The sequence below is a fragment of the Chanos chanos genome, chromosome 8 (genome assembly GCF_902362185.1).
Source record: "Chanos chanos chromosome 8, fChaCha1.1, whole genome shotgun sequence".
In the NCBI taxonomy this organism is placed as follows: Eukaryota; Metazoa; Chordata; class Actinopteri; order Gonorynchiformes; family Chanidae; genus Chanos; species Chanos chanos.
Genome location: NC_044502.1, coordinates 29992514 through 30011271, shown reverse-complemented (window position 1 = coordinate 30011271; position 18758 = coordinate 29992514). Strand labels below are relative to the sequence as shown.

Below are 18758 nucleotides of genomic sequence, written 5' to 3'. Positions count from 1 at the left end.
CAGATATCAAAACAGTTTGTCTTTTTCTCTCATATAAAGACACTTTTAGAATGCCCAGAGGCAGAACTGAATAGGCCAAGGAATCAGTAGCGTGCACCCCTGTGTTCTCCTCTGATCTGAGTCACCATGCTAACAGGACTCACTAAGAGTGGGCTTAGAACGTACACTCCAGGGGTTGCCATTTCGGTTTTATTAATAACACATTTTCTTGGCCCCGGCGCATGTGACCTCGCTGATTGGGTATCCTTTGTGCATAACACACGTCATAACCTCACCTAATGAGCATATCTTATAATCCTCAAAAGAGGAATGTTCTGAAATATTATAAAATCCCAGCTCGCCGTCTTATTAATACCAGTTTTCTCTTCTTTTTTTTTCTTTTCTTTTTTTATGGTAGGCCATATTCCGGCTTTATGTGTGTAATGCTAGTGAAATGCTCTTGAGAGCTTAAGTTTCTCCTCTGCTCCTGATGCTCAGGAATCACCTTACGTGATGCTGAAGAAAAACCATGAACAGCTGGTGGGAAACGATAAGTATGAAGGCTACTGCGTGGAGCTCGCCGCTGAGATTGCCAAGCACGTGGGTTATTCCTACCGGCTGGAGATAGTGGGAGACGGCAAATATGGGGCCAGGGATTCCGAAACCAAGATGTGGAATGGAATGGTTGGTGAACTGGTTTATGGGGTAAGGGAAATTGTCTTGGCTCTCGTCAAATGAAGACATTTGATTCTTATCCTTTGACAGGACATGAGTAAACCATACTGCTTGTTCATTATTAGTAAATTTTAGCATTTTCTCCAAAGTGAAATTGGATTGTTCTTATGATGTAATGAGTGTCGATGATAGAAATTCACCACTGTGACTTATATATGAAATTTTGAGGAGTATGTCAGGAATTTCCTGGGTTATCTCTAAGATTCTAACCCTGATTGTCTATAAATTCTTTATAAAATGCCTGAAGGAAACATTTTCCTCATCCTTAGCACAAGGCCAAATTGATCCAAATCCGTTGTGAAAAGGAAAATAGTGTGCTGGCAAAGAATGGCATGAATGGGCTCTTGTTAGAGTCTGAACTGTGTCAGTGACCTAGAGGTTTGAGTCTGGCAAAGGCTTATGCCCCTCCATTTACATGACCAGTAGAATACACAATGTCACAGAACTGCCTGGATTCAATCCAAATTGTTGCAGATTTTCTGACTACAAAAGCTGCAAACTAGCAAAAAAAAAAAAAGAAAAAAAAGAAGAAGAAAAAAAAGAAAAACAGCCAAGGACATGACGATAGTGCAGGACAATTAGCAGAATCACAGTAGGGACACTGAAGTGTGCTTCCATGTTTTTTTTGTTGTTGTTTTTTTTTTTTTTTTTAATGAAATATTCTGTTCTGATGATCAGAGCCTTTTGCCCTCAGGAAATTCAGCTGGCTGTATTACAGGCTTAAGCAAACTGCAGAGGATTTTCTACAGCCCTTCCTCATTGGCCGAGAGGCACAGACACTAACCCAATCATGACTCATTGTGCGGATTATGGTTTTGTTCTAAGGAGTATTCTTAATATTACTTGAAAGCGAGGCATTATTATTCAGCATTGAGACCAGTGGACCATGAGACGCTCTCGAAAGCAGGCTTTTTCAGCCGACCTCTTAAGTAAGGGATTTTGGTAACCTTGACAGACAGACATTATAATAATTTCAAAGTGAATTCCATTTCCATATGTAACCAGTGTTCTTTTTTAGAATGGAGAGTGTTTTTTTGGTTAACTGTTATCAATGCAGCAGCAATATGTAAAAGCACTGACGCTGTCCCATTTAATTTTATTATTTCATAGTGTGCAGAAAAGCAGCCGCAGAACACATTGCCTATTGATGAGTGTGCTTAGTTCACATGTATTTTTAATCTCAGTCAACACAAATTGGACAGCCCCTCTTAGTTAAATATTTAATAAACCAAACATTGTAACACCATTTACTTCTACCATTGACGTTCACGACTTGTTTGTTCACGGGGTCTCAAATGAGTAGTAATTCTTTAACCTTTTTCCACTTAAGCAGGGCTTGTTCTGGACAAAGAATTAAAGCAACAACAAATCTCTTGGTCTTGTGAGTGATGTCACCAGTTAAACCAGGTATTATTTTTGTTTGTCTTTTGTAGAAAGCTGATGTTGCGGTAGCTCCTCTAACCATCACTCTGGTTAGGGAGCAGGTCATTGATTTCTCCAAACCCTTCATGAGTCTCGGAATTTCCATCATGATCAAAAAGCCAACCAAGTCTAAACCAGGGGTCTTCTCTTTCCTGGACCCTCTGGCCTATGAGATCTGGATGTGTATTGTGTTCGCGTACATTGGCGTGAGCGTGGTGCTCTTTTTGGTGAGCCGGTTCAGCCCATATGAGTGGCATGGTGAAGACTCAGAAGACGGCGCAGAGCAGCAGGATCAAGGGAAAAACAGGTCGCCCTCACCAGAGCCCAGCCATTCTCAGTCTCCGAGTCAGCAGAACCAAGCCCAGAACCAACAGCAGAACCAGCAGCAGCAGCAACAGGAACACACCAATGAGTTTGGAATTTTCAACAGTCTGTGGTTCTCTTTGGGTGCCTTTATGCAGCAAGGGTGTGATATCTCCCCAAGGTAAGAAATCCAGGGCCTGATTTATTGCATTCTTCATTATCATCATCATCACCATCATTGTCATCATCATCATCTTCATCATCATCATCATTGCACAGTCATAGTCACCATCAAATCGGACTGATTGTAGCGGCCAGTTGAACTGTCTTTTGTTGTTTACATTTCTAGGGCCTACATTTATTTCTTAATGTTTGAAAATGACAGATACAAACACCATTATTTGTCTCAAAGAAAAATGCTGGCTGCTGATGTATTAAGATGTATGAATGTATGACAGTGAAGGAAAAGAAAATGCATTTCAAAGTTGCACAACACAAAGTGATCAAGAAGCGATACAAGAAGACTGTCAGGGAGTGATTTATGGAAAGGAAAAGACAGATGAGTGAGTCATCACTAAGAAGGAGAACAAAAAGAGCGCAAACATGTAGACCAGCAGAGGGTGTTTAAAACTCTTTGGAATAGTCAAAAACTTGGCTGCACGAAAGGCCTGTTTTGCAGGACTCGTAGATCAGTGCTAGACATCACAAAATCCAGACAAGTCAAGGGATAAGGACTGTTCTTAGTCTTGAGCCCACTGACTGATGAAGTCTCAAAAGGGATTAGTTCACTCATAAACAACTGTGGGGTTTTTTTAATGCTTTTGACCATAGTGGTAAGCTTTTAGCTCTAATAAAAAAAAAAATATTGATTTTGAATTTAAAGAGAATGTGTATGTGATAATGAAAGTCACTGACTGCATATCATTCGTGGTAATCATTTGAATTTCCCCCAGACTGTCTCCTTCAAGATCTTCAAAATCTTCTGCTTATTACAACATTTTTGAACATCCTTTGCATGCCTGTGTTTTCACATGGGATCTGTTTTGTTTTCTCCTTTTTTTAGCATGATTTGTTGCTTAGACTTTTTTCATCCCCATTTTAGATCATATCATTTTTGATGGTTCTTGTATCTGCGGTTCTCTCAGTGTGATCACAGCCGCGTATTATTCCATGTGGATACAAAGCAGACTTCACTCAGCATTCTCAGTCAGGGTTTAGGATAGTCTAGCACACATCACGAAGACCGTGGTATTTCTGCAGTGGAGTCATACTTACAGATTCACAGCATTGCCTTCCCATTCTCCTCTAAGAGCCCGTTCGCCTGCAGCCAAAGAGTTACTGACCTTTCCTTTTTTACCAGTCTCTGATGATTTGACACGTCTCTTTTGTCTGAGCTAACGTGCCAGCTTTAATCATTTCGTCATGTTTATTTGATGATACTGGTCATTATCTGTTAACTGTTAAACACAGGGGCCTGAATGGTGACACTCCCTGATTGTTTCCTCCGCTCATTATGAAGAGAAGGCCCCAGAGCCTCTGTTTAGTGCTGCCTGACTCCTCAGACGGCGTCTGACATTTTGGTGGGACATGTATATCTCCGCTTGAGGGGAGAACCAATGCTCTCAAATTAGATTACATTTGCAGAGAGCTGCCCATGACAGATGTTGTTGTTGTCTGTGTCACCGACGTGTCTGGTTCGCTTGAACACTCTGAGGCAGGCATTGAGCCTCGCAAAGTGAAATGAGGACATTACAAATGTCCCACTGGGTCCATTTTTTTTTTTTTTTTGTCCGGGACCTCAATTAAGCAGAAGGGGCACAATGGTGATATGGCTAAGAGGAAGGCTTTAATGAAATTATTACAGAAGTTTTGTTTTTTTCCCCCCTTTCATCTAGTCATATTGCAACTTTGAAAAATGAGCGTTTTTAGGAGTCAGCAGGCCCTTCGGCAGGGCTTTCTCCTTACGGTTACAGGTTACGTGGTGAAAGATGAGATGGTGTGAGAGGCAGGGAGGGGAGGGAAGAGCCTTCTCTCTTTTGTTTTCTGGAATGACTGACATAGGGGTGAATCATTTTTAGTTACCGTAGGGCTTCAGAACCCCGAAAGAACCCTAGCACTTATCCAGCCTTTCAGACATGACTTGATGACAGCTTTGCTGAATTACTTGTTCACTTTGTGAATTTGTAACACAAAGGTTCATATGCTGCATTGGGCTGAAGGGCTGGCACTTGGCGATGTTATTTGAATGGATTTTTAGTGTAGACATCTGCTGATGTACCTGATCACACTGCTTGGGCCTTATGATCATTTGATTAGAGTAATAAAGTAGGCATGTGCCAGGCTAAAATAAAACAGTGAGAGCAGGGAAGACAGCATGAAGGGAACTGGAAACATTAATTATTCTCTAGTTTTAGTCTCTTTCCTGTTGTTGGATGATTGGCTGTTTCTAAAACATGTAACAATTCTGTCATTCATATTCCTAACCCTCACCCTCACCCTACCATGAACCATAATCTAACATAACCCAAACCCTAGGCAAGCCTCAAAGCATATTGTCACGTGCGTTTTGGAACTCAACTGAACTAAAAACAGTTTTGAGAAAAGAGCTTGTTTACAGTCAGTGGCTAGGTTTGCCATTCAGAGGTGAGACCTCAAACTGTGTTATACCATAGCTTCCCACCTGGTTTCTCTTTTAAACAAAAGTTACCAAATATTTCTTAGGCAGCTCCTCTGACTCACTTATTGAAAAATGTAACCATGAAGATATTAACTCTCACTAATAATAGCAGAAATGAAATATCACTGGAACAATCAGAACAAACTGTCTTCGCCTTCACTTGACAAATAACATGGGCATAAAATGGACCCTTTCAGTATTCATTCAGAGCAGTCAAAGATTTTTTTTTTCTCTGTGTGGGGATGTGAGGAGGTGTATGGCTTTGATTAAAGAACTCAGAGCTACTGTGATGTATCTGTTTCCACTGCTCATGCAGTCCCGGCGGTAGTGACTTTTTACCCGACCCACCCGAGCCTGTGGTATGTTGTAGAAAGCTTACCCGAACCTGCCAAACCCGTGGGTCAACCCACGGGACCCACGGGTTATGGGTCGACCCGCGGGTTTGGCAGGTTCGGGTAAGCTTTCTACAACATACCACAGGCTCGGGTGGGTCGGGTAAAAAGTGACAAAGGAGCGTTCTGACTGAGTTATAAATAACTTACAGAAAAATTGCGTTTAATAGGCTTTGTGTTATAGGCTCTTCGAATTGCGTGCAATAGGCTAGGCTGTGATTACTAATCCACCTTCAACCTTCTCTTCCCCTCTCTCTGTCACTCTGTCTCTCTCTCAAACACACACGCATGCAGCGGAGGGTTCAGGTCCTCTTATGCCCTGGCTGTCAATAATCTGCTTTACCAAACTGTAAAGTAACACATCTACATCTATCACACATCTCTCTGCACCCAGACTATAATTTATATAATGCATTAGGCCAAGCCAAAATTTACAATTATAGCCTTGCCTAATAGCTTATCAGCAGCTTTATCATCAATTTGGGATTGTGGTTTAGGTCAATGCATGTGTTTTAGAGTGTTGATGATGTTTAGCTTCACCTAGAATATTTTTCCTAAGTGATATCCATAGCTTTGGTTTAGATTATACATCGCCAGAAGTCTTTTTTTTTGGTCAGAAAGAAGAGGCTACTGCTGACAATATGGGCAGCTTAATCAGAGAAAAGTTAAAAACGGGTGATTCCCAGGTTTCATGCAAAGTGAGCCAAAAAAGTAAGATACGAGAGAGATTCGGGCAGGTTGTTCTGTCCGATGACACCATTACACCATTAAGATGTGAAGAATGCATCGCGCGTGTGTGTGTGTGTGTGTGTGTGTGTGAGAGAGAGAGAGAGAGAGAAAGAGATCATGTCTTTAATGAAGGGTTATTTGTTTTGCCACTATTCAACAATAAAAAACAGCATTTGGAACACGGTGTTCTTCATTGCTGAATAAAGGTGGGTGTGGGTATTAAAAAACCCCGACCCGCACATCACTACCCGGCGGTATTTTTGACTCACCTCACTCAGGACGACTGTTCTCTCCTGTGCCAGGCTTTCTGTGGCCACGCCCATTAGAGCGGTCTTTCATGCTGCCAATCCACACAAGATCATTTAGAGACTGCCTCATTTTACCTGTCATTCCAAGGGAATATGGACATATTTACATATAGAATTACAAATAAATAGGTAAGTAAATAAATAAATAAATATCCATGGATATTTTTCAGTATATACTGTGTTTGATGCTCCAAAGACACAAAATGGATGTTGCTGACAGTCAGGCAATTTTTTTTTTTAAATGAACAAAAATGAGCAGCTTAGCTACTCTTGGCTTGGTAATGTGAGCTTGAAGACATTTTCTCTCCCTGAACACTGATGGGTCCCCAAAGAAAACATTTGTGAGAAACTGTCAGGATAGCCCCTCAGATCAGTCTGACAAACTGTTCAAATGATGGTGATTAATTAACGAGTCAAGATTCAGTGTGTGAAAATGACAAGAGGTACTGTGGTATCCCGGCTGGAGGGAGACATTGAAACAGAGTCAAACCACAACACACAGCTGCTTGCCTGCCTTTTTTTCTCTGTTGATGTAAATTGTAAATACCTGTACCTTGTATTCTTATGAAGATATCTGTGAAATTGTTTAGAGCAAGTGAAAGTTTTTAAAAATTTAAATAATTCAGAAACTCACATTCACTGTATGGAGGGTTTTTCCTGAATGGCAATACACATATAAACAGTGGCTGACTTTTGCCAACATGAACAGGTGCTCAGAAATCTTCAGATTTCTGTAATTTAATTTGTATTCATTTTTATGACAACTGTATGTTGCACTATTCGTAAACTCCATTAGTTCCACTTCTGTGCAAGGCTATACACACATTCTGAGGTAATACCTTTTTTTTCCATGCTAAATGGCAAGGAACTGTTTTCAGGACATGCAGTTGGGAATTTGTTCATAATTTAAGCACATGTCATGGAAAAACCTAAGAAGTGGGTCAAACGAACCTTCAAAGTGAATTTGTCCAGAGGCAATATTTTTTCACCTGATACAGAATTATTGTGAAAGCTTCACGATTAGAGTTGTACGTGGAGGAATTCTCCCTTGTGTGTGTGTGTGTGTGTGTGTGTGTGTGCGCGTTTGTGCATGTTTGTGCATGTGTGTGAGTAACCCTAGAGCGGCAGTGCAGCTTGACATTGGAGACACAGAGATTGGGTCAGATGGGGGGTGCAGTATATCTGTGTCTGGATGTGTATGTCACCATGCTGATCTCTGGCTCTCCTCTGGCCAGTCACTGAAGCTTTACTGCAGCTTTCCTTATCTCTAAATGCGTTCAGAAATCCTCACACTGACATACAGTTTCATATGCCAGCACTCTTTACATCAAATGCACACATACACACACATTCGCACACACACACACACATGCACACACACACACACACACACACACACTTACACACAAATAGCTCAAGATCCCTCCAAGGCCTGTCTTGCTGTAGAGGTCACCCTGCCACCGTGTGTGTATGTGTGACCATTGTGAACACTGCTTAACACAGTAGCTTAACATAACAGGACCAGGCATGACCACAGTGTCACAGCACTGTCTGGATCTGTCAACAGCATGTCCACACAGGCTTCATAAATAGATTAGGAATAAGACCCAGAGGCTACAGTATTCCCTCTCAAAGTGGTTTCTCACAGGGTTAGGACAAACAGATTTGTGCCTTCTACAATACATGTCTTTTTGTATTAGGGAGGTTGGTGCCGCAGGTTGAACTAAGCTGTCTTTACTAAATGAGATTTCAGATCTGATATTGGGAAAATGTCAGTTTCATAAAATTAAGTCAAAATCACAATTATGATACCAGCCCTCATAATATTTGTTCATTTTATTAATCAAAATACTCAACCATAACATTTTATAAAATAAAGGTTTTCTAGAGGTTTTCTCTTAATTAGATGAAGTTTTAAAAAGAAAAAAAAAATCATATTGTCTCTCACCAAACATTTCCCTTTCCCTAATTAGTGATGTACTGTCAGGTGGGCTTTTTCAGACATGCCTTGTGTTATCACTTGGTAGATGCATGCAGTAATTGAGTGAGGGCCTATGGAAATCTCAACAGCCAGGCTTTAAAACATTAATGACCCCAGTACTTTTTCACGTGGAAACATGGCCTCACATAGTGATACTTCTTTTTATAGCTACCAGTGAGGGAGATTCACCAAGGCAAACAAGAACTATTCAAAACTGTAATACTGTTATAGTCAGAACTGTAATAGTATATGCTTAATTTGTTGAATATCAGTGGTAGTGGGGAGAGCTGCCTGGCCCAGTGCTGACATATGCTGTGGTTACATTCACTTGCCTGCATTTTGGCTGTTTGCCTGTTTTTTGTTGTTGTTGTTGTTGTTGTTGTTGTTTTACCATTCCTCCATTACTCTACTCCCTTTGTTTATGTTGGATGCATTTTCCAAAGGTGCCATTAGTATTGTGAGTGAGAACCTTTAAACACCATTACTGTATGAGTCACAGTCTAACATCTGTGATTATTGGGGAAACTGGCTAGTGGACCTTGATGTGGGAGCAAACGGCTTCTAAATTTCTATCATACCCGCTAACCTGAAGCACAAATAGAGAGGAAGCATAGATTATCATAAAGTGAGGTTGAAGTAGATGATGTGGCTTCTTTTTGTTTTTCTTTTCTTTCTCATTTTTTGGTAGCTCTCCATTAGCAGTCTGAAGAGCAACCTGTGGCCTGCTTATCTGCTGCTTAGCAAACAACGCCTTGCTATCTTTGCTCATTCTCTCTCTCTCTCTCTCTCTCTCTCTCTCTCTCTCTCTCTCTTTCTGCTCCTCCCTCCGTGCCCCTCTTCCTCTGCTGTCAAGAGCTGTGTGTCGGCTTTTAAAAAGGAGACTTAAGTTTCTTGTATTTTGACAAGATTCACTGCGGTATCTTCTCTCAGCCTCATGCACAAGCGCTTCATTACTGTGCTGCTGCCCTATCTTGTTTGGAAGTCGAACCACCAACAGTCGGGAGATGTTTAATAAGTCAGCCTTTATTGGAACGGTGCTGACATCAACGACACAACACCCTTATCTGAATATCAGCCCTGTGGCTCCCACCACAATTACTGTGTTGGAAAAACTGCTAATGTGTTTTTTCATGTGCACTCATCTTCTTTTCTTTTATTGGACAGAGAGAGCAGGTTGCTGTTCTTTCCTGGTGTTCTTCTGCTTACTGTTTGATGAGACAGAAGTCAGTTTACTCCAGTGTTCCTCAGTCTGGTCTAGAGGATACAGTTCTGGTTTTAAATTTTCATGGTTTAGCAATCCACTGATTAGTTGTACTGCTGAATTACAACAAAATTAAAATGCACCATTTATTTAGAAAACCTATGTTTTTTGATCCATTCCATTCGAATCTTATAGATCCTGATCATGTTAATATGCAGACATTTGTGATATGTGATAAAAAGTCTTGGAAAACAGAGAACAATTATACAAATAATTCCATATCAATTCCCGGTTGAGGTGAACAGCTGCTTCAAAAAGACCAAGCTATTGTGTAGAGGAGCCAGGCAAAAACTCATGTGTTTAGCTGTTTTGAAATGAAATTTAAAAAAGCTGACCAAGGTTTGTTGCGACAGTAATAGGATGGGCATGATTTTAGCTGTGCAAGTCTGCATTAACTCCACTCAGAATGAAAAGAGCAACCATACATTTTTGGCCACTATTCTGGCCATTTACCATGTTAGTGCCCTGTGTCTCTTTCTTCTGTCAGGTAAGATGAGTGAACAGTCTAATGTCTTCTTGTATTTGCAGGTCGCTCTCTGGTCGAATAGTTGGGGGAGTCTGGTGGTTCTTCACTCTCATTATTATCTCCTCTTACACTGCTAATCTGGCCGCCTTCCTCACTGTGGAGAGGATGGTGTCACCCATCGAGAGCGCTGAAGACCTGGCCAAACAGACCGAGATTGCCTATGGGACTTTAGATGGAGGATCCACCAAAGAGTTCTTCAGAGTGAGTGATTCAATCTTTATTACATTTCAGAAATAGTCTGGAACCTGAAACTTAGTATGTTGGTCATGTAAAATATTTTTTTCAACTCATCTGCCTTTAGAGATCCAAGATAGCCGTGTTTGAAAAGATGTGGTCATACATGAAATCTGCGGACCCCTCCGTGTTTGTGAAGACCACCGATGAAGGAGTGGTGAGAGTGAGGAAGTCCAAAGGGAAGTATGCCTACTTAGTGGAATCGACTATGAACGAGTACATCGAACAGCGCAAACCCTGCGACACAATGAAAGTCGGAGGAAACCTGGACTCCAAGGGCTACGGCGTGGCCACTCCTAAAGGATCTGCCTTAAGGTAATCTAAAGCCATTTACAAGTTGGAAAAACTCTGTTTTTTTTGTCTGTCTGTAAAAATGCAAAGATAATTTTGGTAAGAGGGAGGTTACACTGGAAGAGTTCCTCATATTGTGTTCGCTGCATCCCTAATTAACCACGGAAAAGAAAAATGCCACTCTTTAAAATAGCTAAAATTGCTTAATTGTAATTGGTTTAAATTGGGCAAGTATTTTAGGATCTTTAATAATTCGCAGTGAGTCATTTGGTGAAAAAGTCCTCTCACATTTATTAATCATTGCTACTAAATATGCTGAGTAGAACAGTAAAATCTGAAAAACTGCCACCCAAACCACTGGCAGATAAAGGAATATGTATATGTATTATTGCCCTGGTGAAAAGTTCGTTCTTATAGGTTTACTTTTTATTTGGAATCTCTTATGTAATCTCTCCTTCTGAATGATAACCAAAAATGTTGTGATTGTTCAAGTGTTGTTCTATTCCATTTAGACCTTATTCACCATTACTCAATTTATGATGATATATTCCTTTGCATCAGGATAACAGCTCCACATTGTTTCTGTCAGCTGCATCACATTGAGCCTGATGTTTGTCTGGTTTCTATCACTGCATTAGACAGCACATTTCATCCCTAGACTACTCATATACTAAACTATCATACTTTCACCACACTCTACCCCACGTAACGTACAAATTCCAGAAATTCCCAGCATATTCAAATGACAGACGGAACCATGTCTTGAAACCATAGAAACAAGAGACAGAAACATGCTCAAGCTTTTACATTATATCAGACTCTTATTAAAGCCTTCCCCATACACCACACAGCAAACTCACCAATGCGGGACAGTAGAAGCACCCTGAGAGTTAACTGAACACTGGTGAATTTGCTGTGTATCTACAGACAGATGTGGAACAGTGTTTAATGGCACCCAGTGCAAAGACAGCTCAGGTGAAAGAATGTCGATCTCACAGTTTCCATACAGGAGATTTCATGTTAAGATAGATTTAGTTGTTCTGAGCAGTAAAAATAAAACAGTGGGGTAGCAGTCAGATTTCATCTTCATAAAATACAGATTGCAAATATAAATCATATGTTTATACTTCACTATAACAGCTACAGACACAGACACTTAAACATATCCATTTCATGTCTTTTCACAACTCCTGGAGTAACTGATCATGCAGTGACTAGATGTGAGTTCTGTTTCTGTTCCTTTTGCTTTTTTGTTTTTCATCGTCTTGAGTAAACTGTCACTCTCAGAGATGAATGCTCATGGACAGGGTGAATTTTGTGTTGGTTTCATCCATAAGATACACTCACCTCTTTCTGCCCCGGGCAGCAGGGCTCAGAAAGAATTCAGGGGTTTTACTGAGAAAGACATGTACTGCTGTACAGGAGAGAAGCCGTCTGACCGTCTATCTGAGAAAGCCTGTACTCCATAAAGAACCTGTGGCAGGAGAGGGTTAGGGCTAGGGTGCGGCAGTCATTAAGGGTGCTGTTATGGGCATTATGGGTTGAGCCATAGGATAAAATGTTCCAAAGAACGATACAAGGTTTTCTTTTTATTATTATTATTATTATTATTATTAATAATAATATTATTTATTTGGATAACTTATCCCATATGATAACTAGGGGTGTCAAATTATTAAAAAATATGTGAATTCCGTGATGTTCTGTGATTAATCATAATCTCTATTTTAGTCTCCAATTCCAGTATACAAATGATGTCATGCCTCAGCAAGTTTTCAATGCTCATTTTGTATTTGTAAGAAATGTCACTTAAATAATTTCGGGAAAAGTTAAAAATGTTCTATTCTTAATCATAACTCTTACCTAAACCTCAGTCATTAGTAACTTTCTAACCGTAAATTACTGACTTTTTTCTTCAACGTGCTAGCTATACGAAATAGGCAAATACGAATTTTCCATAGCTATAGCGCTGCTTTGCCCCAGTAAAGACCATGGTTATGTTTCATGTAAAAAAGATTATTTCTAAATATCAAACTGATAGGGCCTTGGTTACTTTGGTGAGTTAACTCTTGTAAAAGTGGGATAATGCTCTGAGCATGTCAGTTATTCAAAAATAACTGCACATCAGGGGGATGAACAGCACTCCTCTTTCCGTCAGGTCATATCACACCCCCATCGCGCTCTTATGTGTTAATAGTCAATTTGCTCCCGCTGCATTATCCCTTCTTTGTCAGTATTACACGCGTGTAATGAAACCAGGAAAGCCGATTAGTTGGATCCGTTGGATAACAAAACTAACATATTTCTGTTTAAACTGCATTATGGTGTCATATATTTTATTTCTGTAACAAAAGTTAAAACACTGACTTTGACACTCCTAGTAATAATTTGTCCAAATGTAGATTGAATACAGCTAGCAGGTAACGTGAAATATACAGATTTAACTTGAAAAGTCCTTGTATAGTGGGGAAACGCCAAGCTAAGCTAAAAAGAAAAGCACAAATCCAGGCATAGCGGGTCACTCCCCAAGAATTCTTGTCTTGCTTAGTAAAATCTGTCACATACTTTAACCACTTTACATTTACTGAACAAACATCACACAAAATCAGACTAATATGGTTTGGAAAGGCTGGTAGAGTCAGGTACACGATCAGTTAGTTTCTACCTTTGTTTCATTTTCCTTTGTGAAGATTAATTTTTTTTTTCTTCAAACAAGTGACCTCTGCCTCGCCTCGTCATATTCTCCATTTATGCTGACCCGATATTATTTTATTATCATTTCAAGAAACCCTGTAAACCTGGCAGTGTTAAAACTGAATGAGCAAGGCCTGTTGGACAAATTGAAAAACAAATGGTGGTACGACAAGGGCGAGTGCGGCAGCGGGGGAGGTGATTCCAAGGTCAGCCCCAGTGCAAGCTTATCTGGCGGGTAACCACAACAACGGGGGGGTAACCGGCAACCAAAATTGACAAACACGTCGGCTGCAATTCCAAAAGGATTTAACCCATTCATTCAGCAAGGGTGAAAAAGGTTAAACAGGCTCACAGTCTCAGTGCGACCTCTCTTGCTTGTTTACGAGGTGAGAAAGATCTCGTCCAAAGACGATTCCATATCCAGCTCAATGATTGGGCCTCACGGGCTATTACGAATGCAAAGATTTGCACATCCGAGTGTTTCTTTGCCGGTTACCCAAAGTGATATTGTAATACACATCTTGCAGTAGGGAGAAAGGCAACAAAGCTAGATGGAGTATTAATGCATATCACTTTTTTGACAGTGACAGTTTTCACATGTTGTGATTGTGCTGTTTTTCTTTCTCTGTCTATCTGTAGACATGTAGAGCACAACAGTACATTAATATGGGTTTATGTTTTGCTAAATACTGAATAACATAAGATAACATATTTAATGTTATTTATGTTATTTCCCTGGTTGAAGAATCCCCGTAAACCTAGCGGTGTTGAAACTCAATGAACAAGCCGTCTTAGACAAACTGAAAAACAAATGGTGGTACGATAAAGGAGAGTGTGGAAACAAGGACTCCGGAAGAAAGGTCAGTTCACGCATTAGTCTTCTGTCTCACTTTAGAGAAGCCAGCCTTTAGAGACTCACAGAGATGTGCCTGCAACTTGGCACAGAAGTCACAGCACGACAACCCCCACCCCACCACCCCCCTGCCCCAGTCCTCTGGCTTTATCTCCAATCTGTCCTTCACCTAAAGGGATGCCCTCATTTCACTGCAATCTGAAATGGATGTTTGGGGGGGGTGAATTCTTCCCTGCTACTTTTGGCATCTATTTTTATTTTATATATTCTTTAGCTGCACAACCTCTTTTTGAAAGTCTCTTGTAGGTAAGTGTTCTGAGAAGAGAGACCAATTGACTGAGTTCCTGCAGAGTACCAAGTTTTCTTACCAGGTTTAAGTACTTGTTGTAGCTCAGTTTGCCACATGTAAATAGCCTTCAAATTATTGCTTTGAAAAACTAAAGAGCTTCCAATGTTTCAGAGTTGTTTTTTTTTTTCCTTTTTTGTAGTTTGCTTATTAGGATTTTGGAGCCAGTGTTCAGTTCTAATTGGCACTCACCTAGTTACAAACCAGCGGTCATTATTAGATGATAAATATACTTTTAATCAGGTCCTGTGGGGCAGACTAAATTTATTAAAAAATAAAGTCAACTTGTTTCCCAAGCAAACAGAGATTGCAGTCTTTCTTTTACATCACAAGACAATCATATGGACTTAACTAGAATTAAATCCTCTCTGATGTTGAGACACAAGAGTGAATGACAGTTTGGAGAGAGGTCTGCCGATATGAAATCCTCCCTTTTTTATAATTGGATTGCTTTCACCCGTAATGTTCATCGCCCTCCTGTTGGTGTCCCAAGACTGTAAGCATGCTCTTGGAGGAGACCTCATTACGGCCATCAGACAGATGCATGTCAACTATCCCCACCTCCCATTCCTTAGAAACCAAGCCTTTGCCACCAGGGTTAGCAGGAGCATCTATATGACCTTTATAGCAAAGAATTCAATGTGTGAATACCCTCTAAAAAATCTGGAAGGCAAAGTCGACAGCTTTACTTGTCTTGCATAGTTACACGTAAAAAAAACAGCTTTAAAAAAGGCTGTAATAAATAAGATAAAATTAAAATAAACAAGAGAAGGGAATTAATCATAAATGTTTTAAAAGGGGAGCTGTAATGCTGATATATGTGTTGTTTTTTGTTTAAATAGTGTTTTGTAATGCACATGGCATTATTGTGTGAACTACATAGTGAGACTCCCACACTAAATTAGTTAATGATTTTTTTTTTTTTTGTCCTAAGCTTGTTTTTGGTGCATGTGTCTGCATGTTTAGTCAAGCTGTAGATTGTCTGTCATAAATCTTGTGATAGAATGTAAATATCAGCATATATATATATCTATATCTATTTCATTGTACCATTGTGTTAAAATAGTTCAGGAAATGTGCTAGGATTGATAAGAGAATAGTTTTGTGCGATGCTGGCGTGGTGTTGTATTTCTGATTTTGTGTCTCTGTGTCATACAGGACAAGACAAGTGCTTTGAGCCTCAGTAACGTGGCTGGAGTTTTTTACATCCTGATTGGAGGACTCGGGCTGGCCATGCTAGTGGCCCTGGTCGAGTTCTGTTACAAGTCGAGAATCGAGTCTCGGAGAATGAAGGTGCTTTTTAAAGACTCACATTTGCACACACACACACACACACACACACACACACACACACACACACACACATATACATCCCCATACCTGTCTTACTCAAGCGATATATATATATATATATATATATATCATCAATCACTTTGAGAATTTGCTGTCATACACAAAATAGTTTTAGACATTCACATAGCGTACATGTAACTTCAACATAATGATTCAGAGGCATATAATTATTAGAGAAGCAGGTCAGAGCTGTTATACAAAGCCCTTATCTGTGGTTGACTAATGACCTAAGTGACACTTGACTGGAATTAGCAGCATGGGTGAAGACTGTGGTGGAGAGCTGTTTGTGTGTGGTACATTTAGTGTGTCACCTCTAAATAGTCTATAATGCCTGCAATTTCTATTTGCTCAAAAAAGCTCTTAAAGGACATTTTTCCTTAAACGTTCAGTGATCTCCTGACAACATTTAAAAGCTAATAAGTAGTAAGATTAAATATGTCAGTCTAATTAGCCACAAGGAAGGAGATCTCTCGTTATTCACAGTTTTATTTTAATTTGGCTTTTCTATGCACGTTTAATATATCTTCACTCAGCCATGTTAACAACCACAACCAAGCATTTGAAAAATGTTTACTGAGCATGCCGAGCAGACATCAACCATAGCATAACAGCCACGCTTAGCATATCAGAGAACGCAAATCGCTGTCGGGAAATGGACCAATTAGTCCGCATCGGCTCAGGAACACAATCCTCTCAATCCACTGAAGTGTGCTGGATTCATATCATCTACTCACCGAGAATGTACTAGGCAGAATTCACATTGTTATCAAGCAGGCTTTCATTATGTTAAATTGAGGCTGGAGCAAGTGAATTTGAAGTGAAATGCTCCACTGCTTTTGGTATCGTTTTACAATTCAGCAGCCATTCTGCATGTTTACACTGCATGACCGTGCACAACATCCAATTTGAACATGAGCATGTTCAAGCAAGGATAAGTTACACCCGATCCATATTCAAAGCTCCGACATTTTTGATGCCTCTATTCAGCCTTAGATTTTTGTAGTAGTTTTGTAATTGGTTTCCTTGTTGTTAGTTGCTGTGTGCTGTGAAAATAAAAGAAGTTTGCCTGTGTGTTTTCCTGTAGCAAATCATCAATGCAGCCATGCTAAGTTCCACCTTGACCAGGATGAGTCAAACGGGCAGCGGTGGAGAGAATGGGCGTGTAGTGGGCCACGATTTCCCCAAAGCAGCACAGGCCCTGCCCTGCATGAGTCAGGCCGCCAGCATGGGCCTGAGCACCACGGGCATCTGACTGGGCACTGGCTCCCTGCCTCACCCCACACACCACTGGAAGGAAGAAAAGAAAGAGGAAGAGATAGAGTAAAAACAATGCACTACTGCATACCGTTCACCTGCCACTGAACTTCTGTTAAACGGATTCACCAGTCACTCGCTCTGGACTCCTCAAAAAAAGTGAGAGAGAGAGAGGAGGAAAAATAAAATTGGTCTTTTCTAACTAGAAGTGATGTCATTAAAAACAAACTCATCTGTTGCAAAAAGGAGGCGCTGAAAGAAATTTTTGTAGGAGGCGTTGACATTGTGTACCTGGAGGAACAGGAGCTCTCCCCAACACCAAGCAAACAGACTCTTTTCCTATGTCATCTTTTTTGTCATATTTTCTTTCATATTTCAACTTTGATGATTAACAATTTCTGTATGTTTTCTGAATTTCTTATATGTTATTAAGTTATACCGAGAGACGAGAGAATTTGACAGTATCCTCTCATTGACTCTCCTCACAGTGTAGAACATTTAGTTGCTTTCTTTGGCATTAAACTAAAGAGAAAATGAGGAATTGTTCCATATCAACATAATATTACCATGTCTTCCTTGGTCAGAAGATCTATCAGAATCATAGCAACTTTATCTGGAGTTCTTTCTGTACAAGAGCAGACCCTTCCTCAGAAGAAGAGCGGGAAAAGGTTATTGCATTAGCGTCCTAGCCTCATGGCTGTACAACCCATTCTCTCCTTGCATGAATATGATGAAGCACTTCCTCTCAGTTCCTGAGTGATGATTAGATTTAGGACAGAGTAATCAGAGAGAGAGAGAGAGAGGGAGAGAGAGAGACAGAGAGAGAGAGAGAGAGAGAGAGAGAGACACTGGGTGAGTGCAGAATACAACACCCTTTTTTGTGTCATATTTTTCCGTGTCTTTGTTTATATGCTCCACAGTATGTTGCCGCAGTAGATTAACATTCAGTCGGTTGCATGCGAGATTGAGGATTTACTTGCGCGTTTAATACACATTATAGTGAAATTAGCTCACGGTTGGCGATTTGATTGTCTGCTGTGCACTGTTTTGAGTGTTTCAAATCCTTTTGGATTTTACTGTTAAGTCGGAGCCCAGCAAGTACCCTTTTTGTTTGTGTTTAGTTTCGTTTTCTGTTATTGCCTATTGAGTGTAATGACCTGTTGATTTGTTATGTCATTATCAGGTGAAATCTGATGGAAATAAGTTAAAACCTATCATGTTGTGAGGAGAAATAGAAAACAATGAATTGCTTGTGGTTTTGGTATCACATAATGTATTTTCCCCATGATTGATTTTGCCAGTTGCTTACTTGTAGGAAGATTTACACTCCCTGTTTGAGAACATTCCTGTGATCAAATATGGAAAAACAACTCATTCTTAATTAAGACAATTTCAGTAAAAGTAAAGAAATGTATTACTT

General features: G+C 40.1%; 1 protein-coding gene across 1 annotated transcript in view; it reads left to right on the top strand.

Annotated features, from left to right (window-relative positions):
- Window positions 1-17336, top strand: part of gria1b (glutamate receptor, ionotropic, AMPA 1b) — a 38117-nt gene extending 20781 nt beyond the window's left edge. Inside the window, exons 10-16 of the mRNA XM_030781031.1 lie at window positions 478-684; window positions 2148-2620; window positions 10316-10514; window positions 10615-10862; window positions 13624-13738; window positions 15890-16024; window positions 17169-17336. Of these exons, the coding sequence (XP_030636891.1) occupies window positions 478-684; window positions 2148-2620; window positions 10316-10514; window positions 10615-10862; window positions 13624-13738; window positions 15890-16024; window positions 17169-17336 (1545 nt within the window). The remainder of the gene's footprint in view (window positions 1-477; window positions 685-2147; window positions 2621-10315; window positions 10515-10614; window positions 10863-13623; window positions 13739-15889; window positions 16025-17168) is intronic.
- The last annotated feature ends 1422 nt before the right edge of the window (window positions 17337-18758 follow it).